The 18,862-nt window shown below is 43.0% G+C and overlaps 2 protein-coding genes across 3 annotated transcripts in view; one reads left to right on the top strand and one right to left on the bottom strand.

Annotated features, from left to right (window-relative positions):
- Positions 1–516: 516 nt before the first annotated feature.
- gja10b (gap junction protein alpha 10 b) lies at positions 517–4,166 on the top strand. The gene is made up of 2 exons (XM_071413802.1): positions 517–1,923; positions 2,060–4,166. Exons 1-2 carry the CDS (start codon positions 517–519, stop codon positions 2,096–2,098), a joined length of 1,446 nt encoding a protein of 481 aa, XP_071269903.1. The 3' UTR covers positions 2,099–4,166.
- Positions 4,167–5,340: 1,174 nt separating this feature from the next.
- Positions 5,341–18,862, bottom strand: part of LOC139582239 (transcription regulator protein BACH2-like) — a 136,752-nt gene continuing 123,230 nt past the window's right edge. For both annotated transcript variants that reach the window (XM_071412217.1, XM_071412218.1), the window contains exons 4-5: positions 12,210–12,416; positions 5,341–10,771 (exon numbers count right to left, since the gene is read on the bottom strand). In XM_071412217.1, the coding sequence (XP_071268318.1) occupies positions 10,286–10,771; positions 12,210–12,416 (693 nt within the window). In that variant the 3' untranslated portion in view covers positions 5,341–10,285. The remainder of the gene's footprint in view (positions 10,772–12,209; positions 12,417–18,862) is intronic.

The raw sequence follows: 18,862 nt of genomic DNA, 5'->3' as shown, positions 1-18,862 counted from the left end.
TGACATTCAAAGCTAGGCCATGAGCTGATTGGCACTACTGGTAACGTTACATGTCCTGCTGTGTTGTGTCCTGCCATCAACAATTGTGTGGTAAAACAATCCCCAGGCCATTGTCCAGTCGCTTGGTGGATCGATTCTCGCAATCTATGAATCCTGCTTGCAACAGATTGGAGATACACTCACTATAGCGATGCTCAGAGATGGGTCGCCTATCTCTTCAATGGGTGGAAACAAAACTTACATTCTACCAAATATTCAGGTATTTCTGAAGCAAGTGGAACACACAACCTAGTTGAAATGTAAGTTATTTCTTACTCTTAAATCCTTTATTTTTGATATTGCATGCTTGAACAGTCTACATTTGAAAGAGGACAATTGCATTGGAATCATGAAAAATATACACACTAAACTATGAAAAAATTGCTTATCCTGTGAGGTATTTCTACAATACCATGGCCCAGTGGAAGTTTATTTGTGTAAAATCTTTTTATAGCATAAGGACATGTGACTCAGAAGATGGGGGATTGGAGCTTGTTGGGGAGTATCTTAGAAGAGGTACATATACATTCAACCATCGTGGGAAAAATCTGGCTAACCATCCTTTTCATATTCCGGATGCTCGTTCTTGGTGTGGCAGCAGAGGATGTTTGGGACGATGAGCAGAGTGAGTTTGTGTGCAACACTGACCAGCCTGGGTGTAAGAACGTGTGCTACGACGATGCATTCCCCATTTCTCTTATCCGATACTGGGTGTTACAAATCATTTTCGTGTCCTCTCCCTCTCTGGTGTACATGGGACATGCACTGTACCGTTTGAGGGCCCTTGAAAAAGAGAGACACAAGAAAAAAGCTTTCCTGAAAGCAGAGCTAGAGGGCGCTGAGCCCATTCATGAGGACAGACAGAGGATAGAGAGGGAGCTGAGGAAGCTGGAGGAACAGAAGAGAGTAAGGAAAGCTCCACTCAGGGGCTCCTTGCTTCGCACATATGTCTTCCATATCTTGACGAGGTCGGTGGTGGAGGTTGGCTTCATAGTGGGACAATATGTGCTGTACGGAGTTGGACTGGATCCTTTGTACAAATGTGAGAGATTGCCTTGCCCGAACAGTGTGGATTGCTTTGTGTCCAGACCAACTGAGAAGAACATTTTCATGATCTTCATGCTCGTCATCGCTGGGGTTTCTTTGTTCTTGAATCTCCTCGAGATATTCCACCTGGGAGTGAAGAAAGTCAAGCAAAGTCTGTATGGAAATAAAGGCACAGATGATGAAAGCTTATTAGCTTTCAGGTCCAAGAAAAACTCCATGGTCCAGCAGGTGTGTGTCCTTACAAACTCATCACCCCAAAAGATGACGCAGCTCACTCAAACGGCCTACACAATGGTCCCTAACAGCCATGTGGATGCTGTCCCCTTGTACCTGCATTCGGTAGCTCCTCACAACGATAGTGGTGGCACCAACGACTCAGAGCAGTACCCCAGACAGACTGAGCTCCAGTCCCTGCGACAGCTGGGAACCGTGGAGCACCACTACACCCTGGACCAGAGGAACCACTCATGCAGCAGTGATGATTCCAACGGACCTAAAGGCTCAGGCCATCCCAGGCACGGCGGAGCACAGCCACGGCCTTCCCTCATGGCTAGCCATATGGAGATACCAGCAGCCCTGTGGAACCAGCTACGCAAACAGAGTCGGGTCAGCGCTCTGCAGGACTACAGTGACATGAGTGATTCACCTGACAGTGGTCACTATCCCACGGGGAGGAAGGCTAGTTTCATGTCCCGGGGACTCTCTCAGACCAACCTGGACAGTCCTTCTGATAGCCCGAACTCCGGGAGTGGGACGGACACAGAGGCCAAGCGTATCGCCCAAGGAGAGAGCCCACCTATGACCCCGCCTCCAGCCAGTGGACGAAGAATGTCAATGGTAAGTAGACCTATTACACAACGTTATTTTTTTTGAATGGAGGATGCATTGTAGGATTCTCATCATGTATTTCTAAGGCTAAGATTCGGATTAAATAACTACTGACTAACTCATGTTGCATATTTCAATCTTTCAGAGCATGATTCTGGAACTGTCTTCAATCATGAAAAAGTGAGAACTGGCTGAGGGACCAGAAGAATCTGAGGACCCTGATCACGAAGCAACATTCCCCTTCTAATTCCCTAATTGTATTCATAATAACATATGTATTGTGGATGAGCAGTAAGCACACTAGTATAGTTACACTGAACAAGAATATAAATGCATCATGCAACAATTTCTAAGATTTTACTGAGTTACAGTTCATATAAGGACATCAGTCAATTGATATAAATTAATTAGGCCCTAATCTATGGATTTCACATGACTGGGAGTACGGATATGCATCTGTTGGTCACAGATACTGTACCTTAAAAAAAGGGTAGAGGCGTGGATCAGAAAACCAGTCAGTATCTGGTGTGACCACTATTTGCCTCATGCAGCGCGACATCTTCTTCGCATAGAGTTGATCAGGCTGTAGATTGTGGCCTGTGGAATGTTGTCCCACTCCTCTTCAATGGCTGTGCGGAGTTGCTGGATATTGACGGGAACTGGAACACGCTGTCGTACACGTTGATCCAGAGCATCCCAAACATGCTCAATGGGTGACATGTCTGGTGAGTATGCAGGCCATGGAACAACAGGAAAATTGGTGGTCAGCTACCAGGAATTGTTTACAGATCCTTGCGATATGGGGCCATGCATTATGCTGAAACATAAGGTGATGGTGGCGGATGAATGGCACGACAATGGGCCTCAGGATCTCATCAAAGTATTGGAAGCTTATGTCTACCCATACCATAACCCCATCACCACCATGGGGCACTCTGTTCACAACGTTGTCATCAGCAAACCACTCACCCACACCAAGCCGTACATGCTGTCTGCCATCTACCCGGTACAGTTGAAACCGGGATTCATCCGTGAAGAGCACACTTCTCCAGCGTGCGAGTGGCCATCAAAACTGAGCATTTGCCCACTGAAGTCGGTTATGACACCAAACTGCAGTCAGGTAAAGACCCTGGTGAGGATGACGAGCACGCAGATGAGCTTCCCTGAAACGGTTTCATCAGCTGTCCAGGTGGCTGGTCTCAGACCAGCCCACAGGTGAAGAAGCCGGATGTGGAAGTCCTAGTCTAGCGTAGTTACACATGGTCTGCGGTTGTGAGGCCGGTTGGACGCGCTGCCAAATTCTCCAAAACAACATTGGAGGGGGCTTAAGGGAAGAGAAATTAACATTCAATTATCTGGCAACAGCTCTGGTGGACATTCCAGCAATCAGCATGCCAATTGCACGCTCCCTCAAAACTTGAGACATCTGTGGCATTGTGATGTGTGACAAAACTTCACATTTTAAAGTGGCCTTTTATTGTCCCCAGCACAAGGTGCACCTGTTTAATCAGTATCTTGATATGCCACACCTATCAGGTGGATGGATTATGGGAGGAGAAATGCTCACTAACAGGGATGTAAACAAATTTGTGCATAAAATGTGAGAGAATTAGGCTTTTTGTGCATATGGAACATTTCTGGGATCTTTTATTTCAGCTCATGAAACATGCGACCAACACTTTACATGTTGCATTTATATTTTTGTTCAGTGTATGTTTGCATGGGTAGTTCTAATTTCAAATTTTAGATATGTCACATGCTATCTTTGCAAGAAATATCTGTGGCATCAAATGTAATTGCATTAGTGGAATTTTATATTTTTTGTCAAAGTGATACTGCAAGCTACTTGTAGTGACATTTTGCACACATTAAAATGACATTTTGCTAAAAGATTGATAATACATGTCAATACATGTAAAACATTGTGGGATATGATGATAAACTCCACTATGTACATATTTTATCTCAAAATGTAAATATGATAATTTTTTGAAGCACTTTGATATTGTTTATCATACAGAACGTTGATAAAGTTGGAGATGGAAGTGCTCTTCAAATTTAACAAAATGTGAATTTATTGATGAATATCTTGAAATGTTTTGTAAACCCTGCAATGGATGCTTTACAAAAAATGTAATACAATATCTTCAACTTTCTTGATATCGTTGAGAAATCTATAACCTGTTTGCTTGTACATAATGTTTTTTCTGGGATCTGATGTACAACTATTAAAATGCAAACGTGTACAGTCACATCCAAAATTATTGGCACCATTGATAAAAAATGACTGTATAAAAGATATAAAACAAATACTGAGCTATATTGTATGCTGAAGAGAATTTGAATATTATTTTATTTTATACTAATACAATTGCTCAGAGAACAATATTTTGTTTAACAAGTAATATGAAAAATCTCAAAAAGATATGTGTCAAAATTATTGGCACCCGTTTTCAATACGTTGTGCACCCTCCCCTTGCAAGGATATCATCACTGAGCCTTTTTCTATAATGTTTTATGAGATTGAAAAACACATTGGGATGGATACTAGACCATTCCTCCATACAGAATATTTCCAGATCCTTGATATCCTTCAGTTTGTGCTTATGGAATGCCCTGTTCAATTCAAACATCAGGTTTTCAATGAAGTTCAAGTCCGGAGACTGAGATGTTGATTTTGTGGTGTGTTTGGGGTGATTGTCTTGCTGGAAGATCCACTTGCGACCAAGTTTCAGTGTTCTGGCAGAGGCAACCAGGTTTTTGTCTAAAATGTCCTGGTACTTGGTAGAGCTCGTGGACCTTAACAAGGGCCCCAGTACCAGTGGAAGCAAAACAGCCCCATAACATTAAATATTCCCCGCCATATTTTACAGTAGGTATGGGGTATTTTCTACATATACATCCTTCTTTCGAGGCCAAACCGATCACTCGTGGCCAAAGAGCTTTATTTTAATCTCATCTGACCATAGCACCTGGTTCCAATCCAAGTGCCAATGCCATTTAGCAAACTTTAGGTGTTTACAATTGTTGGTTCCTCACAATACAGGCCTTTTTTTAATAGAAACCCTTCCAAATAGCCTTTTGGCATGGAGGTGGCGTCTAATTTTAGATTTAGAGACTTGGTGACCTCAAGATGTGACCAAGTTCTGCAACTCTCCAACTGTGGCTCTTGGACTTTTCTTTGCCTCCCAAACTTCCCATCTTTCTCACTGTGCATAGGGACAAGAAACACTTGGGTCCTCTTCTTATGTGACTATATTACACCATATTTCAAATCTGATATTATTTTAATCAGATAATCCATAATACCTTTGATTAATTTAGAATTACACCTTAAAAGCACAGATTATGATTTAGTGAAAGAATATGACGAAGTAAACGATATTTATTTGCATTTGCAGATATAAAAAAATGACAAAAATAATATACATGATATGTTTCTTTATTTCATAAACAGAAATGGTGTCTAGACAAAAAATGTCATTTATATAACACTAGCAATTGAAATGAATGAAAATGGGGTTTACACAACACTGTATTTACAATGGTTATTAAGTCATTTGAATTCATTAGGGTTGTGTAGCATTTAAAAATGAACAAGTTAAGTAGAGAATAAGCAAATAACAGTTATTTCAAATTGACAATATTAACACAAAACAGTCTTCTAGAAAAACGAGAGAGAAAAACAACTTTGTGACTACAAGCTTAAGAGTTATTACTAGTTATTATGATGCACCAAAATCTACTAATACAATAATCCATATAATCTGTGTAAAAAGCATGTAAAAAAAACCCACCTGATGCAGTTTGCTGATACAGTCATTGACCAATTATGAGAGGTATGAAGGATTTCACAGGTAGATAAGTGTGAGAAAGTCCGCACTGGTGGTTACTCAGAAATGGGGGGCGTAGGCCCCTGCATACACTCACTTCACTTGAATGTGAACTATGACCTCTGCAAATTCTAAGGCAAAAATCGGAGGTGCACTTGTATCCATGTAACTCTGAAACACCCCCAGTTGAATGAAAAGACAAGTTGAGGAAACACATCGTTTTCGGTTTACAAATGTAAAAACACTAACCATCAGTCCAATTTTAACCTACCAATTTCTATATACATGGCAAATTGAATAAACACACCTTTTTGTAAACATATTTAACTTTTCTTTTACTCCTAAAATGGTCTCAGCCTGTGCATGTAATCAGGATACCAGTATACTGTATTATAAAGTTGAGCAATATGTGAAAAAGGCAAGTTTTGTTCATCTTTTCAAAACAACAAACTTTGGAGTTGGAGAGACAGTGTTTTTTTTTTTCAGAGAAGCAGCACAGAAAAACTAAAACAAACAAAAGTTCAACTAAACGAGAAAATAATAGAGCGCAAAAGGGTTTTAAAAAGACAATGCATTCAATGCACCTAGTTTCACAACAAACATCCACCAACTAACAACCAAAGCCAGTTAACAAATCAAATTACATGGATTTTTTGTTGTTGTTGTGTGTTTGGCTTGTAAAAAAAACTGCAGAGGTAAAGAACTTGAGGGAAATCCAACTAATAACGAAATGTATTACCAAAACATATTTCAATTATTCATATTTGTACTCCAATGTATTGTGTACTCTCTGCAGCCTCTTGATGGGGTTGATCTGTATCGGGCCAAGCTCATTACACAGTATTTGCATTGGTAGAAATAAGCTTCGGGAATATAAAACCAGAGTTTAAAGCTATACTTTCACACACTCAAAGCAAAGCCCAAAACATCAAAGCAAACATAAAAACCAGCTAAAGTTACAAAGGTCTGCTCCAAATTCGGAAATTGAGAAATAAAATCACTTGGCACCCTGAGACGATGTACAAGAGCAATGACTGATCCTGGTTAAAGTTAACCAGACGAATCACCGTGTGATTGAGATGATGACACAACAAGCTTATTTCACCTGGAAATGCTTGGGGGCGGGTGACCGTTGAGGTGGCCGTGCTCTAATTTCACACACTGGCCACCATAGTAACACCACACACAGCATATCAGGCATGGAGCAGCTCTCTCAAGGCTAGAGGGCTAAGAGGTATGGACTGGACTGTCAAATGACTGGAGGGATGGTGAGGCTTTAAAAACTCTTCATGTATCTGCATCCACCAACCAGCCTTTACATGAATCCAGGGGGCTCTCATGGTAGAGCAAAAAAAAAACGATGAGGAATTAGAAATGTTACGTACAGTAGCCTACACACCAGAAATATGCGTGGCACTCATTGCTATCCAAAGAACATCAACAGTAATCATAATAGCATTATAAGGACATCTAAAAACAGATAGAAGGATATCTATTGGTCTAGCTTTGATGGAGGACAATATAAACTTGATGCATTTCAATAAATTTTCCCAGGATTTGACATTTGTCAAAGTGTAGCCTAGTGAGTGTGCTTTTTCTGGTGGAACGTCATGCTTTTCCCATTTACTTCAAAAACGAGTAAGAAAAAGTCGGGAATTGCATATGTTTTGCACAAATGTCCACTTGAATCCATCTATCTTTCGTTTTCTGTTTTGTATCTGATAATGGGGATGAATACTGTTCCACTTCAGTGGTAGCATATGAATCAGAGCAAAGTGGAAAAATAACCTCGCAAACAATTTCAACAGGCAATCACAACTGCTCTAGACTGAAGCCTTTAAGCAAGGATGCCGTTACGACATGCATCGTGTGTGTATGTATTCATATTTGTGCGTATGCTTGTGGTTCTCTGTGTGAGACTGTATATGAGTCTAGCTACAACCTTAGGGAAATTTAGGTGTATGGTCAAATAATCAGACTAGCAAACACACCGCAAAACACAGAGCACTCTAATACCACAATGTTTGTTCTCAGTCAGGACTGATTGGAGAACTACATAACTGTGTCCAACAGGGGGCAGCAGAGTAACGCCAAGAGGAATTAGCAGACTCCTCAATATATACAGTTGTATTATCGCTCTTTCCGACAAACTGTATAGCTTTTCGTCCTGAATGAAGTTAAAGTTATGAGCAAAGCTTTATATTCCAATTGAATTCACTCCTCTTCATAGGTTATGGCTCTATTTTCTTGTATTCTGTATTTTCAAGCACATCTCTGACTGTTGAACAGATAAGAAAAGTATTTCTGTATATTTACATTATAAATGTAAATATGGTTAATCAACAAAAGACAGAGTAAATCATTTAGCTGAGGACTATCATTAGAAGCAAACGTAAGCTAGACAAACTAACTAGGTAAAATATACAGGGGCATGCATTCACATCACAGAATATGATGTTTTCAACAAATGTACAACCAGGGCAAACATGTTACTATATCATATGATTGTTACTCAATCAGTTTGATGGTGACACACACAGTGCTTTCACATGAACTGAAGTCTCAATTAGCTTATTCAATTCTTAAAGAATTACAAATATAAGATGTGAACACTCTCAATATTATGTTAGCTTCCTTTTTTGTTAATAACCCTGTTTACTGTAGTTCTTAAAAATGTAATGTCTTCATGGAGATATTTATATCAATATTAACATTCAATAAGATGTTTTCATTTAAGTGCCAATTCAAGTGTTTCGGTATCAGACTTTTCAGGGTTCTGAACCTGACATAAACCCTCTATGAAGTGCTATTAGAACTAGTTACAACTAAGCATCTGGTGCTGGAAGGAAAGAGCCTGAATTGAGCACAGATTCATTAGGATAAAGTATCCTTGGTAAATATAAATGTTTTGTGTCTGTTTTCTTTGTGTTGCAGACAGAATAGCTATCCCTCAGCTTGAGAAGATGTCTACTCACACATTCCTTGACAACATTGAAACATAACACCGAAGAAATCCAAAGGGTGTGTGTGAGAGTTTCCCCCCATCATACGTATAGCATCTTTAAATACTGATAAGAAGAAATAAAGTTTCCTCAAAAACACAACAAGCTGAAACTCGTTTTCACATTTAAAGTGGTGTCAAAGTTGGAATGGATGTGGCTTGAGCCACTGGTTAATAACATACTTACACTGTCCTTGCCAGCAACATCCACATTTTCATGCAAGGGGCTCTGAAATGAATGTTTGTGTGTGCGTGTCTGAGTGTGTGTCACAAGCTAATTTCCTGAGTTTAAGAACACCCACCCTTATGGGGAATTTTCCTTTAGGCAGGAAACAGCAAAGCAAATATTTTCCCTTAGCAAAAACCCCAGTGAAAAGAAACGTCTAAGCTTCTATTTGTATAATATTACTGTGACAGTCACCATGCTCCATACTATATACATTATACGTTCTGCCCAAGCAAGCACTTGAAAGTTACCATTACAACATCCAAATACAATGGTATTGCTGATGTGTGGGAACCAGGATTGGGGTCAATTCCATTTCAATTCCAGTTAATTCAGAAAGTAAACCAAACTGCAATTCCAATTTCACGTTTTCCTCATTGAAAAAACGTCAAGAGAGTTGGAATTCAGTGTGCTTCCTGAATTGACTGGAATTGAAATGGAATTGACCCCAACCCTGGTGGGGTTACTTAACCGTTTGTTTTTCTCTTTCGTTTCAGTGCTGCGGAAGGCAAAGGAGGAATGTTTAGGTACTGTCTGTACACATTGTTTTGCTGTACAGAAAAATGCAAATGAGTGAAGTAGAAGACATTTTTGCATATGAACATTTACAGTCTAACTGCTTCGTAAATCTCTCATGTACAGAAGCTGTATTCTTATTTTCATGAATCATATCGAACATTCAGAAGATTTCTTCCTGAGTTTGAATTGCTGTGACAAGGGCCACCGAGAGAGAGTGAGAGAATAAGCAAGAGAGAGAGGTAATACAGAGAGCGAAAGTGTTAAGAGGTAGAAATAGATTGATAGAAAATAGACGGAGTAGGAGAGCGATTGGGAGAGAGACATAGAAAGGGAGAGTGAGAGAAATAGAGAGAGGAGAGACAGGGAGATAGAAACTGTAGGTTGATCGAGAGACAAAGCGAGCTGCTGTTAGGTCCATTGAGGTTTGAATTGAAGATGTGATCTTTGCCCATCCCTGTGAGTAGACTGTAATACATGGATAAAGAACACTGTGGAGATCGCTGCCTGCCCGAACACGGTGTAGCACCATTGTAAGAGGAGTTTTGTGTGAAAAGTTCCCACTCTGTCATGGTTACAGAGAGGAGAATACCTGGAGAACAGTATTGCTGCTCTTAAGACAACTGTAGTGTCAACCTTTAAAAAGACAACCAAAAAGACATACAAACAAAAAATATTTTCAAAGGACACTGGCCAAGGCTGACCATCTCAACAACCCCGAGAAAGGGGCTTGTCAGAAGAAAATCAAAACAAAAAATTAAATAATAAAAACACAGATATTAAAACCACCGTTTACTAAGTACAATCCTTTCTTGGCTGTTCATCAGTTGTACATTTATCAGTCATTTCCTGGCAGAAGTCTACCGTCACTGTCTGATTGGACTGTTCATTGAACGAGAGCCCCGCCTCCATGTATAACCTCGTCTCCTGGCCTTCCGCCTCGTTGCTGGCCGCCCCCCCGTCAGCCCCATTCCCCATGACCGAGTCAGGCTCGCTCTCTGAGGGCCCGGGGGACTTGAGGAAGCTGGGCTCCGGGGTGGCTGAGCCGGAGTGGGTGGTGAGGTCAATGCTGTTGGAGGCAGCATTGCTGGCAGTGGTGGTGGTGTTGGTGGTGCCGGGCTTCAGGACCGGGCAGTAGTGGTTCAGGGACTGGACCTGCTCGGGGCTCAGCTGCACGTCCCTGCACACTTCCTGGGATAGACAGGAGAAGTTCTCCCACAGCTCACCCATACACTCCTTCAGCTGGTTCCTCTCCGTCAGCAGCTTGTCCTTCTCGTTCACCTGGTGGACACACAAGGAAATATTAGGACTAGTGTCATGAGCTGTGGTCTGACAAGGAGCAAAGAGACACGCTGTACATACTGTGATGCACTTTGACACTGCAGCTGCACAGTCGACGTTCTATAAATGCTTCATACTACCTATAGCAACAGCGTGACATAGACACATTACTACATGACATTCACCTCTTTGTATCAACATAAAAGAGTTCACATGACCTAGCTTTATTGCTTGCTCACTGAGCTTATATTAAATAATGCATGCTTTTGATAAGGTTTGTGATGAGCAAGCATTTCCGGGATGCTGTGTGCACTGAGGTAACATGGGAACAGGTGGTGGAAAGGGGTTTGAGATGATGAAATTGTTCTCATATCTAGGATGCTGCTGGGTGACATCAAGGGGAAGGCTGTCAGTCCACTGTGGAGTGTAAAGCACTCGTGTGTGTATATGTGTGTGTGGCTGACACACACAACACATCAAAGGCCCGCAGCTCCACCCCCATCATGGAACAAAAGCATACTGGCTGCCTGTGAGAGACCACCTGCCGCGATGCCATGGAAACGTGGAGGCGAGGATGTAGGAAGAGAGACATACAGCCAGCCCTCTACTGCGGATGCTCTGCTCTTAATATTCTTCCCCCTACACACATTGCTGTACTTTGACAGCTTGGCAGCTAGAGGGCAGTCGGCCAGCGTGAAAGTGCTGACACGGTGTTGATGTAATTAATATCACTCTATCCCAAGGTAATGCTTGTTGCACTGTCAACATAGTATTTTTTATGTATTTTTATTTAACTGGGCAAGTCAGTAGGCTGTAATAATAATCTAATATGGTTTTTGTTACACAATCTCTCGTGGACAGTTGAAATGGTGAAAATCTGTCAAGGCTCACAAAGAATTATTTTGGTTACTAGTTCTTATTTTACTATGACGGCCTACCCCAGGCCAAATCCTACCCTAACCCGGACGACGCTGGGCCAATTGTGCGCCGCCCTACGGGACTCCCGATCACGGCCAGTTGTGAGACAGCCCGGGATTTAACCAGGGTCTGTAGTGACGCCTCTAGCACTGAGATGCCGTGCCTTAGACCGCTGTGCCACTCGGGAGCCAACAGTTATCATTAGTCCAGGGAGAGAACGGTACTATATAGACGTCACATGGTTCTACTACTTTACATGCCAGTAGGTCCACACACTATGTGCTGTAGTACTGTATGCGCCAGAGGAGGCTGGTGGAAGGAGCTGTAGGAGGACGGGCTCGTTGTAATGGCTGGAATGGAACGGTGTCGAACACATCAAACATATAGAAACCACATGTTTGACTCCATTCATTTCATTCCAGCCATTACAACGAGCCCGTCCTCCTATAGCTCCTCCCACCAGCCTCCTCTGGTGTGCACAGTGTATCTATGAGAGAGACATGGCTAGAGACACACTCACCAGTTTTCTGATCTCACACTCCAGGTTCATGATGCAGTCCAGCTTCCTCTTGCGGCAGCGCTGCGCTGCGATGCGGTTCTTACTCCGCCGCCGGACGTCGTGGATGAACTCCAGCTGCTCTGAGGTCAGTTTGTGCATTTTGACCATCATTTGGAAGTCGTTCCGTGGAAGATTTGTGATTTGATCGACAGGGAAAGGAAGCTTAACCTGCAAAATAAAGAAATTACAAAAATGACTTTTCACATCTGACGTGATACTGCGTTCACTTTTGAATTGAATATGGAATGAACATGAATGTGAATGAACATGAATGTGAATTAACATGAATGTGAATGAACATGAATATGAATTAACATGAATGTGAATGAACATGTAACAGTTTGACGAACCCTTGCTGATTAGACTTTATGTACATGTCAAAAACGGTCAGCCACATTTTACCACAAGATGGTGCCAGAGTGCCGTCAGCACCAGAAATAGAGAATGTGACTTACATACACATGTAAAGCCTTCAGCACTCTCTCTCTCTCTCTCTCTCAACCTGAAATATTGAACATCGTGTAACCTATTCTCGGGCAGAGGGAGACAACGTGATCCAAGAAATGAGTGTCTCTCCATCTGTCCCTGCTAGCCTGGAGAGGTGCCAGCGTGACAGATCGAGGAGGGACAGGCAGGGACTTGTCACCCCCATCCATAATGGTGTCAGGTGATATCTGTAGGGCATGATATGTAACATCTATACTAGGGGTAGGCAACTAGATTCAGCCATGGGACGTTTTTTGTCGGAGCAGATGGTTGGAGGAACGGAACATAATCATAATAATTTGTACACTGCAAATTGACCCCCAACTAAGCCCAAAAATAGATTGTATTTGAAAATAACAATCATTTCATAAGTTGAATAACATTGAGACACGATCACATATGTCTCTTTTTCTATTCATGGGAATACTTGGGAACAGATTTCCTGAATTTAACACATTTGTTGCTGAATTCCTGGTGATTTTACCGTCTTTTTTGACACAAAACACTACAAACTTTAGGCGGGGAGGCAAACAGGCCAGATCTATACTATCAACCTACAATAGTCCACAGGGACTGCAGAACAAAAGAAACACGCAAAGCCATACTTTCTTTGACACCTTCAGTCACATAGTGCAACACTAATCCGGAGAAAAATCATTGGCTATAAAATACAGATAATTGCAAAATCACGATACATTATTTCCATGGATTTGCTGCCAATATCCACGAGGGTGTGATTTTTCCTCCCACAAAGCATCAATAGATCGCCTGATTCTTTCTGTTCCCTTAGGTGCTCACAAACCTTCTGATACCGACATACCCCAGCGGTACCTCACAGCACCAGGGAGCCGTAGCAGAGTAGCTTGGGGGGGGGAGAAGTAAGGAGAGAAAGAAACAGGATGGCAGAGAGAGGGAGGCGAGGAGGAATAACAAAGAGCCAGAGGAAGACAGCCAGAGAGCTTTTGCCAAGATGAGATGAGCTGCTGCTCTCTTCCGCTCTGCTCTCTCTCCCCGCGGCTGCCTCTCTGGAGCACGTCAAGAACAAAGTCAAACGGCGAGGAGGGATAGGAGGGAGGGAGGGGTGAGGAGAAATGTCTCCCCGTTCTCTCTGTACCTGGCTGCTGAACCAGGGCCAGATGGAGAATCCAAAAGCCCCTCGTGACTGCAAACTGAGCCCCACTAAAACAGAAGACTAGAGGACAATGGACTGGGCTGGAGCCTGCTTACACTCCCTCAAGCTACCACACACACACACACACACACACACACACACACACACACACACACACACACACACACACACACACACACACACACACACACACACACACACACACACACACACACACACACACACATACACACACACACGACAGTGAGCCGAGATATACGGCATCACCTGGGTAAGTGCTGCACTTCAAGGGACAAAGCAAGTTGCCTATTCACGAGCACATCGAAATCACTCTCCATTGAAGAGCAAATCTAGATGTCAATTTATCCCAGAGAGACAGGCTTGAATTTCCTCATTAGAAGCCCTCAGTCCTCCGAGCCGTTGAGCCTATTTCTCATCTGGCCGCTGCATGCAAACACATGAATAAATAATGGGAGGAGATTTCAAGGCCACACTAGGCCCTGCAGGCTCCCTCCCACTACCAGCCAGGGTACGACAGTAGCTACAGAGAGAATGAAGGCAGAAAGAGAGGGAGGGCAATGGAACACATCCACATCCTGCCTGCTCTATGTGATCTGAAAACAAACAGAAGATGACTCTGCCGGTGATGATGGCCCCATTGAGCGCCATCTAGTAACCACTAGTTATAGAGGTCTATGGAGTGACCAGTCCTGATGGGGGGCTCTTTCCCTGAGACAGGCTAGGGGAGGAAGGAGATGTAGAGCTACCTCTCCACAGCGAGCGACCTTGTAATGTTCTTTTCTTTTTTCTTCGTTCGTGGGTATCTAGGATATATTTAGTGGCTCCACCAGGAGAATCAGTCCAGCAGCAGCTCTGACGGCAGTAATTAATTCAGACCCAATGTGTTCTGGATTCTCACTAACTTTCTTTTCCCCCCTTTCCCCTTCTGTCTTTCCTTCCTCTCCTCTTCCCCCTCTATTCCCCCCAGACTCACTCTTTCTCTGGGTCACTATGCTGCAAATAGGTCCAGAGTGAAAAGTAGGGCTTATCTGTTACCCGGGCGGCACTGTGTGTGCACTGCCTCTTTACCCTACTTCCCTCTCCCCTCAGACACACAGAGAGAGGCTGGGCATCTGGCTGCCTGCAGGTCCAGACTTGGGCCGAGCCTTAGGAGTCAGATGGTGGGGGCGGCCCGATGATGACGGCCAACGCCTGGGGTCAGTGGGTTCTGTACAGCCTGACTGCCAGTCCTCATCTGTAGGGTTGGTGACCCACGTTGAACCCTGGGAGGGAGTTTAACACTGCAGCGTACTGTGCATGAGAGAGGCATGCAAAGCCACCTACTACTGTGTTCCTTCCTAGCTATTGACACAAGCCCTGAGGCAATAAATACAGATGTAGGATCTTAATTTGATTCTCTTTTGTTGCTGAGAATTTTCCTGCAGAGCAGGAAATGCTCATTTGTAGTGTATTCAAGATTTAAAAAGGCTTCTAAAGTTTGTAATTTCCACTTTAAAATGTCAGACTTGATTTCACCTAACAAAAAAATGTATCAACCCCTACAAAACATGTCCACTAATTATAATGTACATAATAATCCACATTTCCTGTTGCTGCAGGAATATTTTCCTGCTGTAGAAAACTGGCTCAAATTAAGATCCTACATCTGTACTTCCAATTTTCAGAGCTATTTATTTCTGAAAGGTGAAGCAATTGACTAAAATGGCCACGCACTCTGGCTTGTTTTTCAGGTCTAACTGTCTCCCACTAGTTATTCCTGATTTCTACAGCGCTGCTCTTGTGACTGTGGCTCTGTCTCTGCATCAAAAAGAGACCTTTATCTGGCGAGTACGATAAACATGAATGTGAACACTAGCGTCTTTCTATGTTGATTATATACTATGTGCTCCCAGTTACACAGTGATAAATCACTTGTTGGTTTATAATGTGATTAGAGCATTATGCATCCTATGAAGATCTGGGAGAAGATCATGTTGTTACAGAACTCCGTTTAGTATCGTATTGCTTTTTCCACCGTAAACAAACGCTGTTGCCGGAACCCCCTATGGGAGATGAGTTAGAGAGGCTCTGTGGTGAAGAGATGGGCTGTGTGTCTGTGGGTACTGTTACTGCAGGACGCCAGGTCCCAGGGGATGGAAGGCAAAGTGGCAGCACCCCAGCTGGCTTTAAAGCTGACACAGAGCCTGTTGGATCTCAGCTGCCAGCCCCAGCATCCGACCGTTCCCCATTGGGCACAACAACAGCCTGGCTCTGTCTGCACACAAGACAAATAACGAAACCTACAAAAGAAAATAAAAAAGGCTGCACCAAATCAGTATAATGTGGTTTACACTGTATGCCACAAATTATTGAGACCACAGATGCATCATAACAAGGGTGGAGCAAGGAGTTTTTTTTAATTTTTTTTTTACTTTAGACTATAATAGAAATAACAGAAGTGATATTTAGGTTTGTGCGCTTCCTGTGTCACACGTTCATTCAGGGGTTAACATTTGGTGGTGGGCGAGATAGGAAACATTGTGCTGCTAATATATCAACTCTACTTCCCTATCACTCCCACCTCACTCTCAGATCAATATTTGCAGCATACTGTGACCAGACAGTTAGACTGAGCTTAACGCCTACACAGGGAGAGAGATAGCGAGAGAGAGAGAGAGAGCGAGGGGGGGGGAGAAAGAGAGAGAAAAAGAAAGAAAGAAAGACAGAGAAAAAGGTCTCAGCCCTTTAATTCTCCTTTATCACTGTGAATTCCATCTCCTTTATCACTGTGAATCCCATCTCCTTATTCACTGTGAATTCCATCTCCTTTATCACTGTGAATTCCATCTTCTTTATCACTGTGAATTCCATCCTCTTTATCACTGTGAATTCCATCTCCTTATTCACTGTGAATTCCATCTCCTTTATCACTGTGAATTCCATCTCCTTATTCACTGTGAATTCCATCTCCTTTATCACTGTGAATTCCATCTCCTTATTCACTGTGAATTCCACCTCCTTTATCACTGTGAATTCCATCTCCTTTATCACTGTGAATTCCATCTCCTTATTCACTGTGAATTCCATCTCCTTTATCACTGTGAATTCCATCTCCTTTATCACTGTGAATTCCATCTCCTTATTCACTGTGAATTCCATCTCCTTTATCACTGTGAATTCCATCTCCTTATTCACTGTGAATTCCATCTCCTTTATCACTGTGAATTCCATCTCCTTATTCACTGTGAATTCCATCTCCTTTATCACTGTGAATTCCATCTCCTTATTCACTGTGAATTCCATCTCCTTATTCACTGTGAATTCCACCTCCTTTATCACTGTGAATTCCATCTCCTTTATCACTGTGCATTCCATCTCTGCTTCCTCCTCTGTGGGTGTATAGTGCAAAAACATTGGCTGGTGGTGCTGTACTGGGTTCCGTATTCACAAAGCGTGCTGATCTAGGATCAGCTCCCCCTGTTCACATAATCGGATTCATTATGATCTGAAAAGGCAAAACTGATCGTAGATCAGCACTCACTCCTCTGAGACTCTTTATGATCCGGGCCATGGTCCATGTTACAGAGGGGCCTCTCCTGACCCTATTGACCGATTCACTATGTATGATGTTGTCCAGCTGGGAAGCAGTAGAAATACAGTTAAGGTGTAAAATTGTGGCAATTAAAAAGTTAGCCCAGAGTAGTGTAGTGTCTGCTATGTGTGAGGGTGTTGCTAATGTGGCTACCAGATGTGGGCTCGTATGCAACACCCTCTAGCCTCAGTACTGGGAGCAGCCAGGAGACCTTGTTTGACTCGGACTACCTTGAATGACTATTGCCTCCCTCTGCCAGACTAGCCTCCAGTTTAACAACTTCCTTCCCTGTCAGAATTCATTGTTCCCAGCGCTGGGGCTGCAGCTATTTTCAACAGCAGCAGCGTTGGGCGCTTGCCTGCCGAGCTCTCCCTGAGTGGGGCCCGGTCTGCCTGTCATTTGCTCTGCAAATACACAGAGGGAGAGGCATGGCAGAGCCCTCCCTGGACGCGAGCTGTGCTTGTTTGTACAGCCGACTCACTGGGGGGAATAAGGAAAAGAGGGCCCCAGGAAGCATGAGGTAGCAGTTTTGTTGCCAGATAAAGCTGGAGGAAAAAGCACGGCGGGATTTGGCCCCACACTGAGGCTCCTTATGTAAATGCTCTCCTACGCCTCCATCCATAAGAACATGTAATAAACCAAACAGCACTACTGTGAGAGGTTCTCTCACACACAGCAGCATCTGAGACCAAGCAGAGTCAGCCAACCTCATTCATAATCCATCTTATCAGCAGCATCTGAGACCAGGCACAGCCAGCCAGCCTCATTCATAATCCATCTTATCAGCAGCAGGCAGATATAACTCCATGCGGGTCAATAGAGGTCTGACCAGGGGAGAACGACTGCCCCCTCTCATTGAAGCCACGGAAGTTCAAGGCCGACCGGGCACTGCAGGCATTGTTAGCAGAAAACAGGATCCCCCTATTATAGTGAATGGAAGAATGGAAATCTTCATGGTCAATAATTGTGTAAAAAAAAAATACAAATGAAGACAATCACGGTACCAATAATTGCTTCTAATGCACCAGATGTTTGTCCTTGAACCAATCATTTTTTAATTGCACAAAGAAGAAATTACAAGGATAATTTAGTTGCTAATGGCAGCCTGCAGTACCCCGGGCGGCCCTTAACTTGAGTTAGTCAAAGAGAGGGGGCAGCACTGAGCTAGCCTGCAACGTCACTTCCTGGAGTAGCTCAAACTGCGCATGTTATGTCTCCATGAGACGCCATCTTAACTGACTTCATTTGGCTTCAATGCGCTATTGAGTCTTCACATAGGAATGAATGGTGTCACGTGATCAGTGACTTTGTCCATTCATATATACAGTCATTGGATCTGACAGTGGATATTGTGCGCTGCTAATCGACTGCCTACAATAGAGTGTAGTGTGTGTTCCATACACT

Source organism: Salvelinus alpinus, chromosome 8 (assembly GCF_045679555.1).
Source record: "Salvelinus alpinus chromosome 8, SLU_Salpinus.1, whole genome shotgun sequence".
NCBI classification, from domain to species: Eukaryota; Metazoa; Chordata; class Actinopteri; order Salmoniformes; family Salmonidae; genus Salvelinus; species Salvelinus alpinus.
The sequence above is the reverse complement of the archived record's forward strand: the minus strand, read 5'-3'. Positions and strand labels throughout refer to the sequence as shown.

Coding starts and splice junctions, on each gene's coding strand:
- gja10b (XM_071413802.1), top strand. CDS start 517: ATGGGGGATTGGAGCTTGTTGGGGAGTATCTTAGAAGAGGTACATATA. Junction 1,924..2,059: donor GTGGACGAAGAATGTCAATG/GTAAGTAGACCT, acceptor TCAATCTTTCAG/AGCATGATTCTGGAACTGTC.